This window comes from Rhincodon typus, chromosome 28, assembly GCF_021869965.1.
Source record: "Rhincodon typus isolate 14 chromosome 28, sRhiTyp1.1, whole genome shotgun sequence".
Taxonomy (NCBI): domain Eukaryota; kingdom Metazoa; phylum Chordata; class Chondrichthyes; order Orectolobiformes; family Rhincodontidae; genus Rhincodon; species Rhincodon typus.
The window spans coordinates 35,061,208-35,084,162 of record NC_063359.1 but is presented as its reverse complement, the minus strand read 5'-3'; the positions used below and the strand labels follow the sequence as shown (position 1 = coordinate 35,084,162).

Sequence of the window (22,955 nt, the reverse complement as noted above, 5' to 3'; positions counted from 1 at the left end):
ACCTCCCAGTCGCGAACCATTTCAACTCCCCCTCCCACTCCTCAGATGACATGTCCATCCTGGGCCTCCTGCAGTGCCACAACGATGCCACCCGAAGGTTGCAGGAACAGCAACTCATATTCCGCTTGGGAACCCTGCAGCCCAATGGTATCGATGTGGATTTCACAAGCTTCAAAATCTCCCCTCCCCCTACCGCATCCCAAAACCAGTCCAGCTCATTCCCGCCTCCCTAACCTGTCCTTCCTCCCACCTATCCCCTCCTCCCACCTCAAGCCACACCTCCATCTCCTACCTACTAACCTCATCCTGCCCCCTTGACCTGTCCGTCCTCCCTGGACTGACCTATCCCCTCCCTAACTCCCCACCTACACTCACCTTTACTGGCTCCATTCCCGCCTCTTCGACCTGTTTGTTTTCTCTCCACCTATCCTCTCCTCTATCCATCTTCTATCCGCCTCCCACTCTCTCCCTATTTATTTCAGAACCCCCTTCCCCTCCCCCTTTTCTGATGAAGCGTCTAGGCCCGAAACATCAGCCTTTCTGCTCCTATGATGCTGCTTGGCCTGCTGTGTTCATCCAGCCCTGCATCTTGTTGTCTAGGTTTAAAAAGGCACAGGTTGAAGCTATTGAAATGATTAAACTTTTTTCTATAAAAGAGAGGCACAGGGTGAATTGAGAAGTGAGTGAGTCAGTCTTCACAATGAGATTTCCACAACGAGCAAATCTGAATCAAAACAACGCTGCTGGAGATCATAGCAAGTCAGATAGCATCCATGGAGAGAGAGCAAGCTAACGTTTCAAGTCTAGATGAGTCTTCATCAGAGCTGAAGTGAAATGTGGAGGGGACAACATTTATGCTATAGTTTTTGAGGGGGGTTGGGGATTGAGGGTGGAGGGGGCTGGTGGAAAAGAGATGTTGATAGTTCAGATTTTCTCACAATCTGATCACCTAATCTGAACTGTCAACATCTCTTCTCCACCAGCACTCTACGCCTACTAACCCCACAACCCTCCCAAACTATAGCATAAATGCTGTACCCTCCACATTTCACTTCAGCAATGATGAAGAGTCAACTAGACTCAAAACGTTAGCTTGCTCTATCTCCATAGATCCTGCCTGACCCTCTGTGATCTCCAGCATTTGCTGTTTTCAGCAAAGATTCCAGCATCTGCAGTAATTTGTTCCTACAAGCAAATCTGAATCTCAGGGAACCTACCAAATCCCACCAAATCCGACCAAAACACTTATCATGTTGAGGTTTATCTTTTCTTGCGAACCTAACATGAGGTGTCTTCAGAAAACACATTCTTGGGATGGGGTTGATTGACAAGGCAACCAGTGAATGATGGATGAGGAAAAAGATCGGGGGAAGAAGTTTGGGAATTAATGTGAAAATACAGCTCCAACTGTTTCCATATACTTCTGGTACCTGTAAATTAAAACAGCGTGAGAAAATACCTTTGGCTTCAGTGCATCTGATTTCATATTTACCACCTGGGAGAACAAGAACAGAAAAAGCCTGTGAACCAAGTTCCACGCCAAGAAGGACAACACCCTGACTTGGAATGAGATCATTCCTTTAGTAAGAAACTTTGTGGGTGCAGAGGGTAACGTCCGTTCCTCTGGGTCAGAACTTCCTGATTCAAGTCCCACTTGTTGGGCACAGAAGGAGCATTTGTGCTATGGTTTAACGAGCTGATAATTAGCCTAGGAATCCTTTCAAACCATGCTTCCCCCAAAAGAGTGTGTGACAATATGCTAAAAATGACTGTCACTTGGTCAAAATTCTATGTGTTGTTGGTGCATTGATACCCTCAGGACTATAGTACTTCAAGAAGGTCATTCACTACCACCTTCTCAATAATGCTGAGAGCATTACAGCAACAATAGGCTGCCTCTGCTTTCTGATTATTTTATGATTGTGTCTGACCGGCACTCTTGTTCAAATATAGATAACACAGTGTGGAGCTGGAGGAACACGGCAGGCCAGGCAACATCAGAGGAGCAGGAAAGCTGACGTTTTGGGTCGGGACCCTTCTTCAGAGTTGGGAAACATCAGCTTTCCTGCTCCTCTGATGCTGCCTGGCCTGCTGTGTTCCTCCAGCTCCACTGTGTTATCTCTGAATCCAGTATCGGCAGTTCTTACTACTTCTGAGTGAGTTACACTATCATTCAAATGTTTGGTTGGGAACCGATTCGTTCGAGTCTGAGCTGCCGAGGTGTAATGCCCGAAATCTGAGAGCTGTGAATTTTCGCTCTTTAAAGTTTTGAGGCAATGTTGCAGCCTTTTGTTTACCTGCAAGCAATAGTCTGGCTATACCTGGACAAACAGCATCTACGGTAAGCAGAGTGGGAAACTTTCTTAATCTTTAATGCCTCCATCCTAGTGGATGCAGCTTGCTCCATTTGATTAAAACTTGGAAAAAGCAAGGTCACTAGAAAAGATGATCTGCTCAATGCCTTGTTGCTGTTGAGGACGTTAGCTGTGTGTAAATTAGCTGCCTCCATAGTAACAACAGTACAAACATACTTCATTTTTGTAAAGCACTATGGGATGTCCTACAGTTGTGAAAGGTACTACACAAATGCAAATCCTTCTTCCTTTATTTGATCTTTAAAGTAAACAAATAAATGGATCTACAAGCAAAATGGTCTGCTATTTTCTCCACTGATGCTTTTGTGAAGCCAATTGTGCAAGTTTCTGGGAGACAGCTGACAGGGAAGAGTCCATACATCCTGTGTAGATGGAAGGGAGAACATTGGTTTAAAATGAAGTAAAATCGCAATATCTTCCTTCATTGCAACATGATTTTTCTGTGGACTAAACATATTGTATTGTAGAATGTTCTTAAGTTTCAATGATAGATATAGTGTAAAAGAAATAAGGAACAGAAAATATAATCAAGCCTGCATTGTCCATAGTTAATACATATTTAACAAAGACATTGAATGAGGCACTAACTTGACAAAAGCCATTTTAAAAAATTATAATAAACCTTACCAGTATAAAATGGAACACTTGTTAAAAATTTTCTCATGGTATGTGAGTGGTGATAACAAGGCCAACCTATCCTTAACAGCCCATGAGGAAGGGACGATAAGCTCAGGACTGAACATTAAGCCAGCACTTCTTGGAAACACTTTAAGGAAAAATATAGAACAACTTTCACACTCATTTTCATCTGATATTAATAAGAGAACTGAATTTTAGACAGTCAGATAGCTGCAATGCTGCAGTGGTGCAGTTTCAATCAATCATTTGGTGGAGGAGAAATACAAGTGAGAAAATAAGAACAAGAAATCAAATGCAAAGCAAATAGTTTTAGCTTTCTTAGTGGGTCAATGGCAATCTCAATGGGAATATCTTGAATCTAAAGAAATATATTGGTAGAAATTTTCAAGTTCATTAAAAAAAGTACAGCTTTGAATCAAATGAATAATTTTCAGGCTATTTTATATTTATGACATCTCAGGTCAGAATGTGTGAGAATTTGTACAGGAATAGCTAAATTGTATATCACAATTATTATGTTAACAAGGGTCCCGTAAACATTTCTATTTCACTTTCTGCCTACAGTTGTTGATTTTTCTGGTTTCCCCAGAGACCTGAAGACTATGACGTGTATATAAACATGAGAAAATCACAATACTGTAAATATTCAAGGAAATTGGAGGGATTGTGTCTGTATGAATGGGCGGAAAAAACTCTACATGTGGAGCAGCAGAAATTTAAATCCTCTTATGTGCACCAGCCAATACATGTAAAGGAAGGAAAGAATAAAAGGTTGATATTCACCCCAGGAAACAGATAAACGTCCTGTTTTACAGTAACTGTTATTGTGTGGTTTCTGAACATCAGGGACAGTGTCAACTGTCAGAAAATGATGGAAGCAGCACCAGCACATTGTGTCATAGCCTAGAGTCTATCTCACTGAAGGTAGCCTAATGAAAAATGTGGAACATCTGATAGCCCTACACTGAAAAAAATTGCATGCTGTACACTAGGATTTTTATGCCAGTTTGACAAGCATGAGAAACATTTGAAAGTGGAAGCCCAAGAATATATAGCTTATGCCAAATCAGTTTGGCCTCGAGAACTAGGTTCATAACCTTAGAATTAGGGCCAAACCATTCAGGAAAGATGTTAGGAAGCATTTCTACACACAAAGCATGATTAAAGGTTTGGAACTGTCTTCCATAGACAGCGGTGGATGCTGAATCAGTTCTTGACTTTAAATCTGAGGTAGAAATTATTGTTGAACTAAGGTGTAAGGGATATGGGTCAAAGGCAGATACATGGAGTTAGATCATGGATCAGCCGTGATCTCATTGATTGATGGAACAGGATTGAGGGGCTGAATGGCCTGCCCCTGTTCCTATATCATAGTGGAAGTAAATGCAGCCAGTTACCAAAGTTGGGAAGTGGCACAATTAGCAGTAAAACATTTGACCTCAATTGTTCTAAAATACAGGATTGGTTAGGTTGAGTGCATTAAGTTTGGAATATACCATCAAGCTGATGGATGGAAGCATTTTGCAATAAGAACATAAGAAATAGAAGCAGGAGTAGGCCATCTAGCCCATCGAGCATACTCCGCCATTCAATAAGATTACAGCTGGTCATTTCGTGAACTCAGCTCTACTTACCCGCCTGCTCACCAATACGCCTTAAATTCCTTTACTGTTCAAAAATCTAGCTTTGCCTTAAAAACATTCAATGAGGAAGCCTCAGCTGCTTCACTGGGCATCAGGTATCATTCACAAAGAAAGAGAAATAGCCTGACATTTCAGGCATAAGACTTAATCAGGTGCTACTGAGTTGCTGAGGAGTTCCATCAATTTCTGTTTTTGTCTCAGATTTCTAGCATCTGCGGCATTTTAGTTTACTTGGTTGGCTTCAGTTCAGATAAGAACATAAGAACATAAGAACTAAGAGGAGTAGGCCGTCTGGCCCTTCGAGCCTGCTCCGCCATTCAATAAGATTATGGCTGATCCTTTCGTGGACTCAGATCCACTTACCCGCGTTCTCACCGTATCCCTTAATTCCTTTATTGTTCAAAAAAAATCTACCTTTTTTTTAAAAACATTTACTGAAGTAGCGTCAACTACTTCACTGATAAGATTCAATTAAATGTCTCTGGCACAGTCCTCTGCAACTAAGTGATAGCTTCTCACATTTCCATAATTATTGACCACCAATCTGCTCATACATTCCAAGATGAATCTACCCTTGGAAGAATGAAACAGACCCTCTCTGGATCACAGTTTAACAACACCAATGATGGCCCACAACATTCGGAGCAACTTTCAAAAGGAATTAAATCACCTAATTGTAATTGATACAACTTCAGTTTATTTTCCCGTGTTTGCTCAAATGATTGCAATGAATATTTCATATTTAACAGCTGTATAACAATTTTATTGCTCTGCCCTGGTGATCAGTTCTATGTATACCCATTATTTTTGATTGATGCCAACTGCTGAACTTAATACAACAACAGTTAGTGCTTCAGGTGAAACAGGGAAGAAAATAAGCTACATAAACACAAGAGGGTGTTTAAAATTCAGTAAACAACAGATGACATCCTAGAAGCATTATTTTACACATCCACAATTCAGGCCAGTAGGGAACCAGCAACCTCGCAGAGCTGAACCATTGCTGAGCAACAAGTAGAACTGCAGGGAGGATATCAAACTGGAATCCTCTTCACTGAAATTCCCAATCTCTACAGTGCTGCTACTATGAGGCAGACCAATTCTGAGGGAGCCAAGAACATGTTGCCCTGCTATACGAAGGATGTTATTAAACTGGAAAGTGTGCAAAAAAGATTTGTGAGGATGTTACCGAGTCTGGAAGGTTTCAGTTACAAGGAGAGACCGAATAGGCTGGAACGTTTCTCCCTGGAGCATATGAGGCTGAGGGATGACCTTATAGAGGTTTATAGAACCATGAGGAGCACAGATAAAGTGAATAACCAAGGTCTTTTCCCGACAATGTGAGAGTCTAAAGCTGGAGGGCATAGGTTTAAGATTAGAGGGAAAAAATTTAAAAGGGACCTGAGCGACAACTTTTTCACACAGAGGGTGGTGCATATATGGAATGGGTTGCCTGAGGAAGTGGTAGAGCTGGGGACAATTACAACATGGATACAAAAGCTTCAGAGGGATATGGGCCAAACACAACTAACTGGGACTAGTTCAGTTTGGGAAATCCTGTCAGTGTGGCCGAGTTAAGCTGAAGGGCCTGTTTCCTTCTTGTATACCTCTATGTAACTAGTTTACTGTATGGTTTGATGTACACTATGAGGTATGGATTAAAGACAGACAGATCAAGGAGAAGAATAAGTTAAAAATGGTCTTTAGGCTTACACTTGAAAGACACACTGTTTATGATACATTAATCCAACACAGTCATGACAGATATACCAGGCTCTGATCTGATCATTTTATTATTAAGGACCAAATTACGTTCTTTTTAGTGTTCACCTCCATCTGCTCTCTCAATCTAGAGTGTTTCTTCTGGTGCTCTATAATCCTGCCTACAATGTGCTGCTTATGCTCAGTCGAGCAGTTCCATGAAATCACAGCTAAGTTGCTCCAGGATCTTGAAGCATTATACCACAGTAACAACTTCACATTGTTTTCTGACCGTATCAAAAGCGGGGAATATCTTCAAGATTCATAGTTCTCAAAAGACGCTTTGTTCGGGGAGTACTGTATTATAGACCATTATGCAAATCTTTCACATCCCACAGTATCTTAACAAATACGCAGTCAATGTATTAACAGCCAACAACAAGAGAAACCTAATCATTGTCATGAATCTTATGTTTTAAATACAGCATCAGTGTTTTAGCACTGTGATCTAAAAGTGCACCATGAACAAAGCAATAAGAACCAAAAGAACTGCGAATGCTGTAAATCAGGAACAAAAACAAAGTTGCTGGAAAAGCTCAGCAGGTCTGGCAGCATCTGTGAAGGGAAAAACAGAGTTAACGTTTCGGGTCCGGTGACCCTTCCTCAGTTCTGAGCTTTTCCATGAACAAAGCAATGTTTGTCCCCAGACCCACAGGTCTTTTTTGTTATTAAATTATAGAAGAGAATTTTCAACCTTTGACTTATGCTTCTTCCCCTCTTCAGGAAACTTTAACAAGTGCCCGTACAGATTCCATTACAGCCACAGTTGTCCATTAGAGGGTAATTTGGAAAATGCACAGAATAATAAATCTTTCTCACACAATTGGCCACCAGCAGTCGATAAGAAAGCACAATGGAATGATAATATAAAGAGGAAAAACTGTACACAGAGATTACTTTGGCATCACTGTCCCACTACATGTATGTTGTTATGACTGAACTGGGAACTGTGCACTGATAATCATATTTCACTGTTCCACAAACCCTTCTAAAATGTATAAAATCCCAATTAAACTACCAAAACGACCAATTTGCCTGATTGACTGCTATTCAAGACAAAAGTAATTCACACCAATTTTTGTAATGAACAGACAATAAATTGCTTTATTGCAGCTTTAACAAAAAGCAGAAAAAGAGGAATGATTTCTAACCCATTACAATGTGACCTTAAACTATGCTCCTTCGAAAATAAACCCCAAAAGACGCAAGGTCATTCAGGATAAAACAGACAAAGATGAATGGTTTGATGTGGATACAATGGATGGAAAAGGAATATAGATAGGGTAAACAAAATTCTGAAGATCTAAAATCAAGATTTCAATCATTTTTGGATTTTGCACTGATGACATGCAACTGTCTGTAGGATGATGATCAGTCTCTGATTCCCTAATTGATCTAGTCAACCAGTGCCTGTTCTTGTAAGAGGTAGTAGGAACTGCCGATGCTGGAGAATCTGAGATAACGAGGTGTAGAGCTGGATGAACACAGCAAGTCAAGCAGCATCAGAGGAGCAGGAAAGCTGACGTTTGAAGAAAGGTCTCGACCCGAAGTGTCAGCCTTCCTGCTCCTCTGATGCTGCTTGGCCTGCTGTGTTCATCCAGCTCTACACCTTGTTATCCCTGTTCTTGTAAGAATTCTTTCTTTGAAGCTGTCTTGGTTTTCTGTCTTTTTCCCAGAGAGAGAGAGAATGAGGGAAAGAGATGGGAATGGATGCTTGCTGTTTTTAGGATCTGAATGTTTCTCCAGCTGCCTTGGACTTATAGCTTTTAATACTGTGCAGCTCAACCAGAGGGCTTTCATCAGGCAGAATTTCTTAACTGAACAGACTTTTGGTGACACTCAGTCTCGATTTCTCCCCCCTCATCACTTCAAGAAGCAACATGGTATTTGCAAAGCTCAAAAATATACAGCACTCGGTTCTAATGTTGCAAAGATTTCCAGATATTTCAGTCATCACAGCCCCACTTCCATTTCAGTTTATAATCCTAAAAAAAGAAAATATGTCATGTTTAACTAAACAATGATTCAGACCTGACTCAGGAAGTTCTGTGCTATTGCCCTGTTAATCATATCCTTCTTGGGCACATCCTTTCAAAATTGTTTACCCCATGCCCTGTGTTGGAGGCAGGCAGTGATGACCTAGTAATATCACTTGATGAAAAATTCAGACAACTTGGGTCAATGTTCTTGGCAGTTTTGAATGCAGTATAATCTGGAATTAAAAGCTAGTCTCATGGTGACTATGTAATTACTGTTAGCTGTCATAAGAATTTATCTCATTCTCTAATGTCCTTTAGGGAAGGAAATCTGCTGTCCTTACCTGGTCTGGCTTTCACAAGACTCCAGACCCATAGTCATGTGGTTGATTCTTAAATGCCCTCTGGTTCTAATGGGGACAGGCGCTAAACTCTGGCCTAGTCAGTGATACCTACAAGAACACATGTTTTAAAAGTGCAAGCTGGTAGGACATATAGTAATGGAATAGCTGGGACATCAGTGGCAATATTGTAAGTGCAGCACCTTAACCAAAGAAATTTAAGGGTGAAGGTTTTAAAAAAGAGATAGATTGAAAAAGGGGATGAATTACAGTTCATTCAGAAAGAGTTAAAAAGAAGCATAAATCAAGAGTGGTAAGAAATTTAAAATTTGATGCTGTTAAAACCTTTGAAGAACAATTTGCTACCTGCAAAAATAGGACTCCAGAAATTAAATGTTCAATTTCAACATGAGAAAAGTTGATTGGCACTACATTAATAATGATCATGCCGTTAAAAAGGAAATGTTTTCATTACCAGATATTATAGCCATTGAGGTCTACAGATGAGAAAAACATCCTTCGGCCCATCGCCTCCAAGCCTGTCAAAATCAACTACCTCACTATTCTAATCCCATTTTCCAGCTCTTGGCCCATAGCCTTGTAAGCCTTGGCATCACAAGTACACATCTAAATACTTCTTAAATGTTATGAGGGTTTCTACCTTTACCACTCTTACAGTCAGTGAGTTCCAGATTCCCCTACCCTCTGGTAAAAAGGCTTTTTTTGCACATCTCCTCTAAGTTTTCTGGCCCTTCCCGTAAATCTATGCCTCCAGTCATTAATAAATCCACCAAGGGGGAAAGGGGTGCCAATTTGAGACTGAAATAAGGAGAAATTTCTTCTCTCAGAGGATTGAGTGTCTTTGGAACTCTTTGCCACAGAGAACTGTTGGGGCAGAGTCCTTGTTTGCATTTAAAGATGAGATAGATATTTTTTGATCAGTCTGAGAATTAAGGTTTACAGGGAAAAGGCAGGAAAATGTGAGGAATGTCGAGATCAGCCACAATCCTATTGAATGGCAAAGCAGGCACAAGGGGCCGAACGGCCTACTCCTGTTCCTGTTTCTCAGAGTCTTATGGCCTCTTCCTGTGTACCCTTATTTCCTGTGGTGAGTTTAATCAGCAATTGATGCACACATTCAATAATTTTTTCACTCTAAGAACATACTACCTTGTGGAAGGAACTAACAGAGCAGCATAAATCGATTGGTAGGTTCTAGAGATTTTCAATTTGAGGCATGAATTTCCAAGTCAGTTTACATGTAAGTAACTGCCCAATGCAATTACTCTTGAAGGAAAACAAATCCCTGCTCCTGAATTTCTCTTCCACCTTTCCCACCACAAATTGGAAATTTCCACAAATTCCTTTCACTTCATCTTGCTCAAACATCGACCCTCGAGATTCTAACTATAAAATAAATCTCAGCTTCTCTTAGGACTATTTGCATTATTAGCACAAGGTATTTAGTGCAAAACTGGCAAGGACATAATAAAACCAATGCATGCAATGCAAAGGGCAGCATGGTGGCTCAGTGGTTAGTGCTCCCGCCGCATAGCACCAGGGCCCCTGGTTCGAGTCTGCCCTTAGGAGCCTGTCTGTGTGGAGTTTATGCATTTTCCAAATGTCTGCGTGGACTTCCTCCTTCAGTCCAAAGATGGGCAGGTTAGGTGGATTGGCCATAGGAAATTGCCCATAGTGTCCAAGGATGTAGAAACGCAGGACAACAGGTCTTGGGTGGGATGCTCTTCAGAGGGTCAGTGTGGACTCAATGGGCTGAATAGCCTGATTCCACACTGTAGAGATTCTCTGCAAAAAAAGTCCTTGAAGGCAGAATGAGCAATACCTTCTACTAATTGCAAACATATGATAAATTGGAACCACAAAGCCTATTCAGGAGTAGAAACGAGATATGTTTCATGCATGTAGTAACTGAAGATTAAAAGGACTCCCAACAAAGAATATTTTCAGAAACAGAATGTCTGGTGTGAACAACTTATAATCAACAGGGTATTAAAATTGAAGAAAGTCAACAGATTTTTCCATTCTTCCATCCCTCAACAGCAGCTTTTAAAGGCTATCTGCTCATTTATCTTTTATGCACAAATTAGTCATCATATTTACCTACACTGCAATTCTCATCACATTTCACAAAGTACGTCTTTCACTGTAAAGTTCTTTGTCAGAGCATAAAGATGCTAGAAGTACCCCTAACAGTATATGCTCTTTTGCTACTTCACTACGAAATCCATCAAGCGGGAATATCTAGGTCTTTACTGTATCAATTGTGTTATTATCTTCCCATACTCCACTTTAATTAAACACAGGAGTCAGCCACACACATGATTACAAAGCAACTCCTACTCACCACAAAGCAACTTCCATTAGTTGGGCAAAGTGAGGGGATTAAGAGAAGCTAATGAGCAATGAAGCAGCAAATGAAAGTACAGGCACCAGTGGCAGAGATGAACATTAAAGCTGGGAGAGGCAGTTTGCTGAGACAGAGCTGTGTGAAAGGAAGGAGTCAGTGTTGCACGCAAGACCAATGGTCTAAAGGGAAAGGAGTCAAGGCAATACAAACGTGGGTTTCGTGGATGAGTTTAAGTTTTAGGAGGCCATGAGCTAAGTTATGAAGAAACTAGAGAGAAAGAAAAAGGTTCATGGCTAGGTCAAGTAGCTTGGTGAGACTGCAAACGGGGATCATATTGAATGCATGGACTCAATTCTGCTAAAAGAAACTATTTTGCTAATCTGCTTAATATGGTTTCTATTATTATTCCTAGAGTCATTTTCTGCTTGCAAAGTCTAAACCCAGTGTTGGAGTGATGTAGTGTACGCTCACTTTCTAATATCAGTGTGGGTGGACCTACACCCCCAAAGAGACAGCTCATCAAAACCTTTTCGGAGTAATTAGGAATGGTCAATAAATGCTGGCAAGCCCACATCTTGCAAACCAATAGATTTTTAAAAAAAGATTTATAGGACTAATTATCATCTGACATTTGTCAATATCAATTACTGATTGGCCAGCCATTCAGGGAGGCATTTAGTCAAGTTTATGTTTTTTGGACAATCTCCTCATCAGTAACAAGTAATCACTGTAGACTAAAATGTATTAATAAGCACAGAAAATGCATGGACAAAGATTCTCTTCTGTACCTTACCTCTGCTTTTCCTTTCCCTAGATAGTTAGTTTTTATGCTTCTCTATTTTTATCCACTATTTCATAGCTTTCTCATTGGTGTATCCACATGAATTTTCACTTCATCTCCGTCCCCAAGGCCATTCACATCTATTTTGTTCTCCCTGATCAGGCTTCTAAACATTTCTCCTCATGTTGGTTTCTTTGTATTGATGAATGGAAAACCGAAAGATAATTTTTCGGTCAGTCAATCAGCCCATCACGTACAAACCCGAAGATGACAAGGTCTTGCAAAGTTTCAATCTACATTACAGATTGATTTGGTCGCTTCCCTCAGGTCAGAAGATTCTAGTTTTAAACCTCACTTCATAATCAGAAACTCTTTCTCCAAATTGGCAACTCAAGTGCATTGTTTGGGGCACAATTCTTTAGACAAAGTGTCCAATTGGAGCACCTTATAAGAACCTGAGGACATTCTCCCAGTCAATATTCCACCCACAGCCACAAACAAACAGATTACTTGATCATGCATCTCTTTCGTGAAGTCCTGCTGGGCACAAACTGGCTGCTAGCTCTAAATACATGACAAACCTATTCACTTCTGAAAAAATGTTTTGTGCTTTGGGATACAATAAACAACAAAAACAAAGTGCCAGATGGGATTGTCTGTGGCCAAGCAAACTAATAATGTGGGTTAGATCCACTATCTGGAGATAATTTAGATTTAGGTTCTGTATTACTAGCTTGATCACCATTCTCTTCACAACCACAGTTCATTCTGACTTCTTTTGATGGCTGAGACTGTTTGGAATCACAATTTCATTGGTCAGGATCCTGCACAGCAACCTTAAACAAAAACTTGTATTTAAATAACACTTTTTGCAATCTCAGGACATTGGCTGTAAAATGTTTTGCAATGAAGTACTTTGTGTAGAATAGCCAATGTCACAACATGTAGAAGATGATGTGAGGAACCATTTTCTTTATCCGAAAACAGTTGCTCAGTAACCACCCTGGCTGGCTCAGTAACCAGTCAATTTTTCTATGATCTATCAGTTCATCCATGAGAATGGTCCATATCCAATTAAATAAACCTAACATTTGCATTTTTGAGGTCAGGAAATTACAAGAAAGTAGAGATTGTTTACCCAAAATAAGAATTCTTACTTCAACCATGATTTATACCAAAATATAGATCACAGAATCATTATGGAACTGGAGTAGGCCATTCAGCCCCTCAATCTTGTTCCACCGTTCGATGAGATCATGTCTGATCTGTGGACTGGCTCAATACACATGCCTTTGGACCATATCCCTTAATAGCTTTTCCTAACAAAAAATTATCTATCTCAGTTTTAAAATTAACAAGAGATCCAGCATCCACTGCCATTTGTGGAAGGGAGTTCCAAATCTCTACCATCCTTTTATGTAGAAGTGCTTTCTAACATCTCTCCTGAGTGGTCCAGCCCTAATTCTCCGACTATGCCCCCTCATTCTAGAATCTCCAACTAGCGGAAATAGTTTATCGTTTTCTACCCTGTCTTTTCCTGTTAAATATCCTGAAAACTTCAATCAGATCACTCCTTAACCTTGTAAATTCCAGAGAAAACATTCCTAATTTGTTTGATCTCTCCTCATAACTTAACCCCTAAAGTCCAGGCATCATTCTTGTAAACCTATGTTGTACTCCCTACAAGGCCAATTTATCCTTCCTAAAATGTCGTGCCCAGATCTGTTCACAGTACTCCAGTGGAGTTTAACCAGGGCTTTGTATATCTGCAGCACAACTCCTGTATCCTTGTACTCCAGCCTTTAGGTATAAAGGCCAGCATTCCATTAGCTTCCTTGATTATTTTTAGCAGCCATTTGTGACATTTTAAACATCTATGCACCTGAACCCTCAAGTCTATTTGGACACCCACTGTATTTAATTTAAAGCTATCTAGGAAGTACCCTGTTCTATCCTTTTCAGTCCAAAATGGATAACCCCACACTTACTGACATCGATCTCCATCTGCCACAGTTTTGCCAATTCACCTAGTCTGTCAATATCCATTTGTAATTTTATGTTAGTATCTACACTGTCCACAGTGCCACCAAATTTTGTGTCATCAGCAAAATTGGATTCATGACGTTTTGTGCAATTATCAAAGTCATTAATAAATAAAGTGAATAATCGAGGCCCTGCAAATGTTACTACATGGAGGCAACAAAATCCTGGCAATATAGTAAAATAGCAGCTATTTCACCAATGCATTAAGTTCATTGGCCACCTACCTCCAGTTGGCAGGCAAGCAACCAAGCCAGTACTAATCCCAGTTCTGCTGAGCTTTTCCAGCAACTTCTGTTTTTGTGTCATATCAGTCTGTTGTAAATGCCCATCAGGTTCATAAATGTCTTTTAGAGAAGAGAATCTGCCATCCATATTCACCCTGGCCTGCAAGTGTTTCATGACTCGCAGAAATGTGGTTGAATCTGGCAGAATGACACTGGGCTTCCCTTCTGCCACAATTTTACCAGTCCTCCTTTCCTCTCAGTGGCCTAGCTGAATGTTCCTGTCAAGATAGTATTTTTCTTCTATTTCCCAGTCATTCCAAAAGGAGTCGTACCTAGCACAAAGGTGGTGGTGGTGGCCTGAGACCAATTATTTCAGGCACAGGGCACAGCAGTAGGGTTTCCTCAGTGCACTGTGCTTAGTCTTCAGCTGTTCATCAATAACCTTTCCTCCATCATGAGGCCACTGATGACTGCACTCTTTTCAGTTCCATCCACAACTCCTTACACAGTAATGCAGAGACATATAGCATGGAAACAGACCCTTCGGTCCAACCAGTCCACGCCGACCATGATCCCAAAGTAAATTAGTCCCACCTTGCTTGCGCTTGGCCCAAATCCCTCCACATGTGCAGCAAGACTTGGACAACATCCAAACTTTGACTGAAAAGTAGACTCCTGCACATAGAAGACAGGCAGCTGTAATCATCTCCCTTTGACGTTCAAGAGCATTTTCATCACTGACTTCTCCCATTGTCGACAACTTAGTGCTTACCCCTTGATTAGTACCTTAACTAGACTAGCCACATAAATACTCCACCACAGTTTGAATATGCCATAACAAATAACTCAACTCCTGACTTTCCAGATTTTATCCACCAAGTACAAGTAAGGACTGCAATGGGGTAATTCCTACTCGTCCAGATGAGCTCCAGTAATACTCAAGGAGCTTGAAAATACCTAGAACAAAGCAAGCTGCTGGGTTTGCACCCTATCCACCACCTTAAGTGTTAACTCATTCCACTGCCAGTGCATAGTGATTTCAACATGCATTACTTACAAGATGCACTCTGCAGTATCTCACCAAGGCTTCTGTGATAGCAGCTGCCAAGCCCACAGCCAGAAGACAATAGCCATTTGGGATATCGCTACATGTAAGAGTCCATCTAAGTAATACCATGCTAGCACAGGGAATGTCATCAATATCATCTTCATTATCATTGGTCCAAATCCTATACATGAATACCTAGAAAGCCATAGGACATGGGCTTCTTAAGACTCCCAACATGAAGAGTACATCCTGTCCACTGGCCCTATTCAGGTCATCAGCAGCATACTTGTAGGAGCTCAAGAATCAGAAAATTTGGGGTGGCATGGTGGCTCAGTGGTTAGCACTGCTGCCTCACAGTGCCAGGGACCCTGTTTCGATTCCACCCTCGGGAAACTGTCTGTGTGGAGTTTGCACATGCTCCCTGTGTCTGCGTGGGTTTCCTCCAGGTGTTCTGGTTTCCTCCCACAGTCCAAAGGTGTGCAGGCTAGGTGGATTGGCCATGCTAAATTGCCTGTAGTGTTCAGGGATGTGTAGATTAGGTGGGTTACAGGGGTATAGGTCTAGGTGGGATGCTCTATGGGTCAGTGTGGACTCTTTGGGCTGAAGGGCCTGTTTCCACACTGTAGGGATTCTATGGTCTATAACACCACTGTGGGTGTACCTGTATCGCTTGAATGCAAGAATACAAGAATGAGTTTGCCACCACCTTCTCAAGGGAACTTAGAGATGAGCAATAAATGCTGGTCTAGTCAGCCAGTGATGCACATCAGAAAAGCCTTTACATTTTCTTTAGGCTCAATGTAGTTCTGATACTGGATAGTAATCCAGAAACCTAGACTAACAATTCATTGGCAAGAGTTAAAATCCCACTTTTACAGCTGGAGAATTTAAATCCAGTTAATTCCAATAAATCTGGAATTAAAAAGGCTGAGTTTCAGTAATAGTGGGAATGAAAATATGTCATATTGGACTAAATAAAAACCGAAAGAACTGTGGACGCTGTAAATCAGAAACTAAAACAGAAGTTGCTGGCAAAGCTCAGCATGTTTGGCAGTATCTATGAAGAGAAATCAGAGTTAATATTTCGGGTCTGGTGACCCTTCCTCAGAACTCTTTACAGCTCTGACGAAGGCTCTCCAGACCTGAAATGTTAACTCTGATTTATCTTCACAGATACTGCCAAACCTGCTGAGCTTTTCCAGCAACTTCTGTTTTTGTGTCATATCAGTCTGTTGTAAATGCCCATCAGGTTCATAAATGTCTTTTAGAGAAGAGAATCTGCCATCCATATTCACTCTAGTCTGCATGTGTCTCATGACTCACAGAAATGTGGTTGAATCTGAACAGACCTTGGACATTGGCAAGCAAGTTACAAAGTTATAGAATCATGCAGCACAGAAACAGACCCGTTAGTCCAACCAGTCCATGCCGAACATAATCCCAAACTACTCTGGTCCCATCTGCCTGTTTCTGGCCCATATCCCTTCAAACCTTTCCTATTCACGTCCAAATTTATCCAAATGTCTTTCCAACGTTGTATTTGTATCCACATCCTCCACTTCCTCAGGAAGTTCATTCAATACACGAAACACCCTCTGTGTAAGAAATTTGCCCCTCATGTCTTTTTCAAATCTCTCTCCTCTCACCTTAAAAATTCCTCTGATCTTGAAATCCCCCATCCTAGGGAAAAGACACCTACCATTAATCCTCTCTATACTCATCATGATTTTATAAACTTCTATAAAGGTCAGCTCTAAACCTCCTACAATCCAGTGAAAAAGTCCCAGTCTATCCAGCCTTTCTTTATAACTCAAGCCCTCAGTACTGGGCAATGTCCTTGTTAATCTCTTCTGAACCCTCTCTAGCTTAATGATATCCTTCCTCTAATTGGGCAAGCAGAACTGGACACAGTACTCCAGAAGAAGTATCAGCAATGTCCTGTACAACCTCAACATGACTTCCCAACTTCTGTACTCAAAGGACTGTGCTAAACACCTTTTTAATCACCCTCTCTATATGTAATGCAAGCTTCAAAGAATTATGTACCTGAACCCCCTAGGTTCCTTTGTTCTGCAACACTACCCAAGTCCAGGAAGATGGTTCAGCACCACTATCTCGGGGGGGCAGTTAGAGATAGGCAATAACTGATGGCTAACATGGTGTCAACCTTATCCTATGAATTGATTTAAAACTTCTGCTTTCAGTCATTTGCTACAGAAGTTAAAATAGAGGAGGACACTCGAGTCTAGGCTGTGGTAACCCTATACCCAATGCAGAGGACTGAATGGTGCAATCACTTGGTGCAGCCTTATTATACTTCTGATGCATCCAGATAACGATAAGTTGAAAGCCTCTCACTTTGCTGGATGGGTACAGTGCAAACTGAATTCAATTAGTCTCAGAACAACTCTTATCAGGTCCAGAGCAAGGCACAGAGCTGCTTCTGAATCCAGTGAATTTGCAAAATGACTCAGAGCAGCCACAATAGCTGGTGTCAGGAAGTAATGGAAAAACATCACACTGGTGATACCGTTATATATGATGTTGTTCTAACGCTGTCATTAGGCAATATCGTTTAGCAAAGCAGAGCAGAGTGAGCAGCTATTCTATTTAATATGTGCATTGTCTGTTTGGAGAAAGCTGAATGATTAGTGTGGTGTCCCTAAATTGAAGATGATGTTCCATTTCACATCCCTCATCTTGATGCTACGTAAAATATCATAAAACTACTGAGTCAATAAACATAGGGATAAGCAAATCTCCACTGAAACCAAATGGAACTTCACATTGCACCCAACTTCAGCTCCAATCAGTGATAGAAACTTACAGGGATATGCACAAGACATGCTGAGCTAAAGCATACTGATTATTTGTACAATTTAGTTCCTAACAGAACAGTATGTACATTTTGTACAATCTCAAAAAAAACAATAAAATGTGCATTTTCCACAGGGTTCTTGTACACAAGATAACAGATGACCAACAATGATCCCAGGTAGCAAATGAATATAGGTGTTTTATTTCTGCTTAGTCAGTTACGGAATCCCGATTCTGTTATCTCAGTACTTTCTACTAATTTTCTTTTCTGAGTAGTATATATCATTTATAGTTAGGGAGCGGTACACTCACTTTAGGCCTCATGTTCAACTTACTTGCAATTTGTAAATGTTTTGAAGGTGTACTACATGGTATGTAGCAAAGCTCAGGTTAATTTAAGTTTCGCAAACTGTAGGGTGCATTCAACAGCAACTGCAAAGTGATTCTTATTATAACATCTCTGCTGCAAGTGATAGCATAGTGAAATATTGCTGTAAGTATTCATGTCAAATATTAACATTGTTGCAAATTTGGCTTTGTTGTTTGTCCTCCACAAGCAGAATATACAAAAATACAAAATCTGAAAACATGATTTTCATTAAAGACCAAATTAACTTGATGCAGAAGCTACACAAAATAGTCTGTTTACAGTGCGGTGCATGATAACAGTCAAGGTCAGAAAATACAATGTATGATCACAAGCGCAAGCTTTGAAAGATGACAACTGTGAAAGACATCAGTTGCTGAGAGCCAACTGAAGCATTCCGTTATGACATATCCAAATGTCTCCAAATTTGTTGATACATGTCGATTAATTATTGTAAATTACAAATGTACATTTTGCAACTATTTGCAAATATATATTAAATAACATATTTCTCTTTTGGTAGAACTATATTTTCTTAAAATTATACTGTTATAGTCTCCTTACCCTCCCATACTGCTCTCAAACCAAGGAAGATGATATTTGACTAGTGCTTAGGTCTTTGCAATGAATTCATTGGAATTAGTAAACAAATGCATGAAGATTATTTCTTGACAGTGGGCAGAAACTGGCCTTTGTACCTTGAGCTTGTGACTAAAGACCAAGTCAATGCAGTTGCATTGCAGTTGCAACATATCCAAGCAAGCTGTGATGCAGTATACAAGTAAACCAGCCGATAAAGCCATCGGACTGCACGTGACCTTGTATTTTAATACCACAGCAAAAACAAACAATATCTACTAATGTCTTCCAATAATTCATCCACTTGAGCTCTACTATTTAAAAGACTCAAAGCAAAGCTGAGCAGAATTGAATAACTAAATAAATTTTCAGGTTAATTCAAGGCTTCATACAGTTCAAGGGTACAGCTTGACTACAGGGACATTACATTTATTTTGTTTACAGTTTGAAAATTTTGTGTAAATCGGATTAATCTTAATTTGTTTATTTATCTTCCTCCAACACAGCTTTATTCTTTGAATATAAAAATTAAATTTGGGCATACCATGGACTAGTATTCATCTTTATCTAGTTAATTTTGCAAAACTGAACTATGATTTTAATTCAAAAGAGATTCAGAATTTTAATTACAAATATTTCATAGAATCCCTACAGTGTGGAAGCAGGATATTTGGCCCATCAAGCCCATACTGATCTTCTGAAGAGCATCCTACCCAAACCCACACCCCTATCTACCCTATCCCTGTAACCCCACATTTCCCATGTCTAACCCACCGAGCCTACACAATATGGGCAAATTAGCATGGCCAATCCATCTAACCTGCACATCTTTGGATTGTGGAAGCAAGCTGGAGCACCCAGAGGAAACCCATGCAGACACAGGGAGAATATCTGTGTGGAGTTTGCACAAGTTCCCAAGGGTGGAATTAAACTTGAGTCCTTGGCACTGTGAGGCAGCTATGCTAACTACTGAGCCACCGTAAGAAATTGGAATTACATTCTGTAATAAAAGGAAATAAAATTCTTCATCATAAATCCTCAAGTCTATTTTCTTATTGAATGTACAGGAATGCAATAGAGACACAGTGCTCTATCAAACTTGTTAAATTTGCTCCTCTTCATGAACTTCAGTTCTTAGAATAACCTGTTCCCTAACATGGACACTGCCTTTATTTCCAAGGTACAGTCAAATCTGAGCCCCAACAATGGATGGAATTTCTAACTCAGACAAAGTGGAGAATTAAACAATATAATGTGTTGCAAAGGAATCTGAACAGATATCTTTGTACCATCCATAAAAACATCTAGTGAACCATAGGTAACTAAGCAACAGGAAATTCACACAGGAGGAGCCATTAACTCCATCTTTGTCCCATTATGGGAAAGCTTTTGAACACTCATTAAAATCATTTTCTTAAAATTGAGAAAGTACACATAAAACAAATTAAAAGGATGCAAGTAAATCATACCTCCATGTCATGTAATGATAGACCTACCTTGTTCTTGTGCTAAAAGTAATTGTCACAGTTAAACAGCAAATAGCGATTTACAAACTGGCAGGTAGGGTCCACATTTCTATATATTTCAGAACATTTCAGAATCAGAGGATATAGTTTTTATTATATTTAAGCTGTTTCCAAGTGATTTATCTCAGTGGTCAGAATTGCTAAGTTCTGTTAGCTGGTTATGTTTTGAGGTTATCTTTTGTCTTTAGGAAAGCTGAGAGGTGTCAAGAAGAGTGGTAACAGCAGTGTGAAAACAGATAGAAGCAGCAGATCATAACATGAAGAATGAGAGGAGATCTCATTGAAATATATAAAATTCTGGACAGGGGATAATGCTTCCCCTGGCCGAAGAGTAAGGGGTCACTGTTTTGAGTTATGATGTAGGCCATTTTGGACAAAGATGAGGAGAAATCTCTTCACTCAAAGGGTGGAGTTCTCTATTACAGAAGGCCATGGAGGCCAAGTCACTTAATATGTTTAAGAAAGAAAATGGTAGATCACTAAAGGCTAAAGGTGTCAAGGCCTATGGAAGACAGTGGGAGTATGGGTTAGGTAGAAGATTCACCATGATAATGTTGAATACTGGAGTTGGCTCCTTGGGAGAATTGTCTGACTCCTGCTCCTATTTTCCATGTTTGTATGTTTCTAGGTTGTGCTTTATTTGTCACAGAGGGCTGTTGAGGGTAGATTGTTAAGTATATTCAATAGTAGAGCAGACCTGATGGGCTAAATGGCCTATTCCTGCTCTCACATTTTATGGTGTCATGATCTTATGGCCATGCACGCAAGTCATCTCACAGTTTTAACAATTACAAACATAACTTGAGATTTTATACAAAAATGTAACATATTGACCCAAAATAGTTACACAGCATTTCTATTGGTTTCATTAATTTACCATTTATAGAAAACAAAAGTAGGTCATTCAGCTCATTTATGAGTTCCTTGGTTCATGACTGAACTTAACCCAATTTACCATACCTATAGCAAATCCCTTGGTAATTTTAATGACATCAATCAATCACTGTCTTGAAAATCTCAACTGATCCAACATCCAAAATCTTAAAGTAGAACATCCCACAGCCTTTTGCGTGAAAAAGTACATTCTGAAAGCATTCATAAATAGTTGTCATTTTAATATTATGCTCCTTTGTCATGCATCAATTTAGATATTCATTCTGCAATGCTACAAAGTTCCTATTCTTTGTGAATATTTCAAAGCTACTGTATCATTTAAAAAACGGGAATATAATAGTTCTTAATTTCTGCACCCAATATTTTGGCTTTGAAAGTGTGGAAGAGATGTGATTCTGACTTGGCTGCAGTTACAATTAATGGTTGTAGGGAGCATGAATAATTTCAATCCGCATTCCAAACTATAATCAAATGAATAATACAACAACTACTTTGCAAACAACAAAAAAAAACTAAAAAGATAGCAAATAGTAAAAAAGGAAACGTGCTTTAAAAAATTATATTCCGTTGAAAATCTAACTATTGTAAACATGACCAATGTTAAATCAAAACTAGAGTTTTAAGGTCATACAGTACAGAAGCGACCCTTCAACCCATTAAGTCTGCAATGACCAAATTAAGGAGGGATGAACCAAACCCAAGAATCAGATCTGTATTAGAATTAATATTGGCATCTTGGAGTTGAAAAATCATTTTACTCAGCTAACTTCTGGCACCCAAACTCAAGCCACAATTTGAGTGCCCCATAATCTATTGTGTTTGTTCAGAAAACTCTGTCACATGGAATGAATAACTGGGTGCCGTCTAATTCAACTTTTGCTGTCTTAACAATTTTCCCCCTTCTAAAGTTAGATTAAAGCTTAAAATAAAAGAAATTCCAAACACGTTGTCAATGGGAAGGATAATAGTGCAGCAACGGTCTTGAGGGAACAGTCCAGGATTCAGCACTTTGGACAGCTCCCTACAGCAGCGATACTGATCTGTTCCCCCTCACTATCATTGCTGGAGCAGGGAGGGTTCAGCACTGGAAATGAGGAGTTCAGGCACTTACCTGTCATCGTTCTGGAAGGACTGGTCTCCCAAGAGTAAATCCCGAAATCGGTACCTTGGAGGCAGCGGAGGGACGTCCGTCTCCAGCTCGTTCATTTTCAGGGACGCGATGTCCAGGATGACTCCGTCGCTATTGCGGTTCTGGTCGCCGACGGGGGACAGTCTGTGGACAGAGCGAGAGGCTCGGTGAGAGAGAGGGGACTGGCACCGGTAACGCGAGCTCCGCTCCCGGCCCCAGGCGCGCCCCCCGCCTGCCAACTCCATCCAGGGAAAGCGGCGGCGGCGGCGGCGGGAGCGCGCCCCGGTCAGGAGTCCGCTCCGAGACCACACGGAGCCCGGGATCCGAGCGCCGGAGTGCCCGCCCCGCAGATGCAGCCAGACGCTGGCGGGAGGAGGGAGAGAGGGAGGGATGGAGGGGAGGTGCAGAGACGAGAGGGAGTCCGGGGTGGAGGGGGGTGGGGGG

The 22,955-nt window shown here is 40.5% G+C and overlaps 1 protein-coding gene across 1 annotated transcript in view; it reads right to left on the bottom strand.

Annotated features, from left to right (window-relative positions):
• Positions 1-22,621, bottom strand: part of kcnt1b (potassium sodium-activated channel subfamily T member 1b) — a 345,244-nt gene extending 322,623 nt beyond the window's left edge. Inside the window, 2 exon segments of the mRNA XM_048613616.1 lie at positions 14,813-14,847; positions 22,490-22,621. Of these exon segments, the coding sequence (XP_048469573.1) occupies positions 14,813-14,847; positions 22,490-22,588 (134 nt within the window). The 5' untranslated portion in view covers positions 22,589-22,621.
• Between the last annotated feature and the right edge of the window lie 334 nt (positions 22,622-22,955).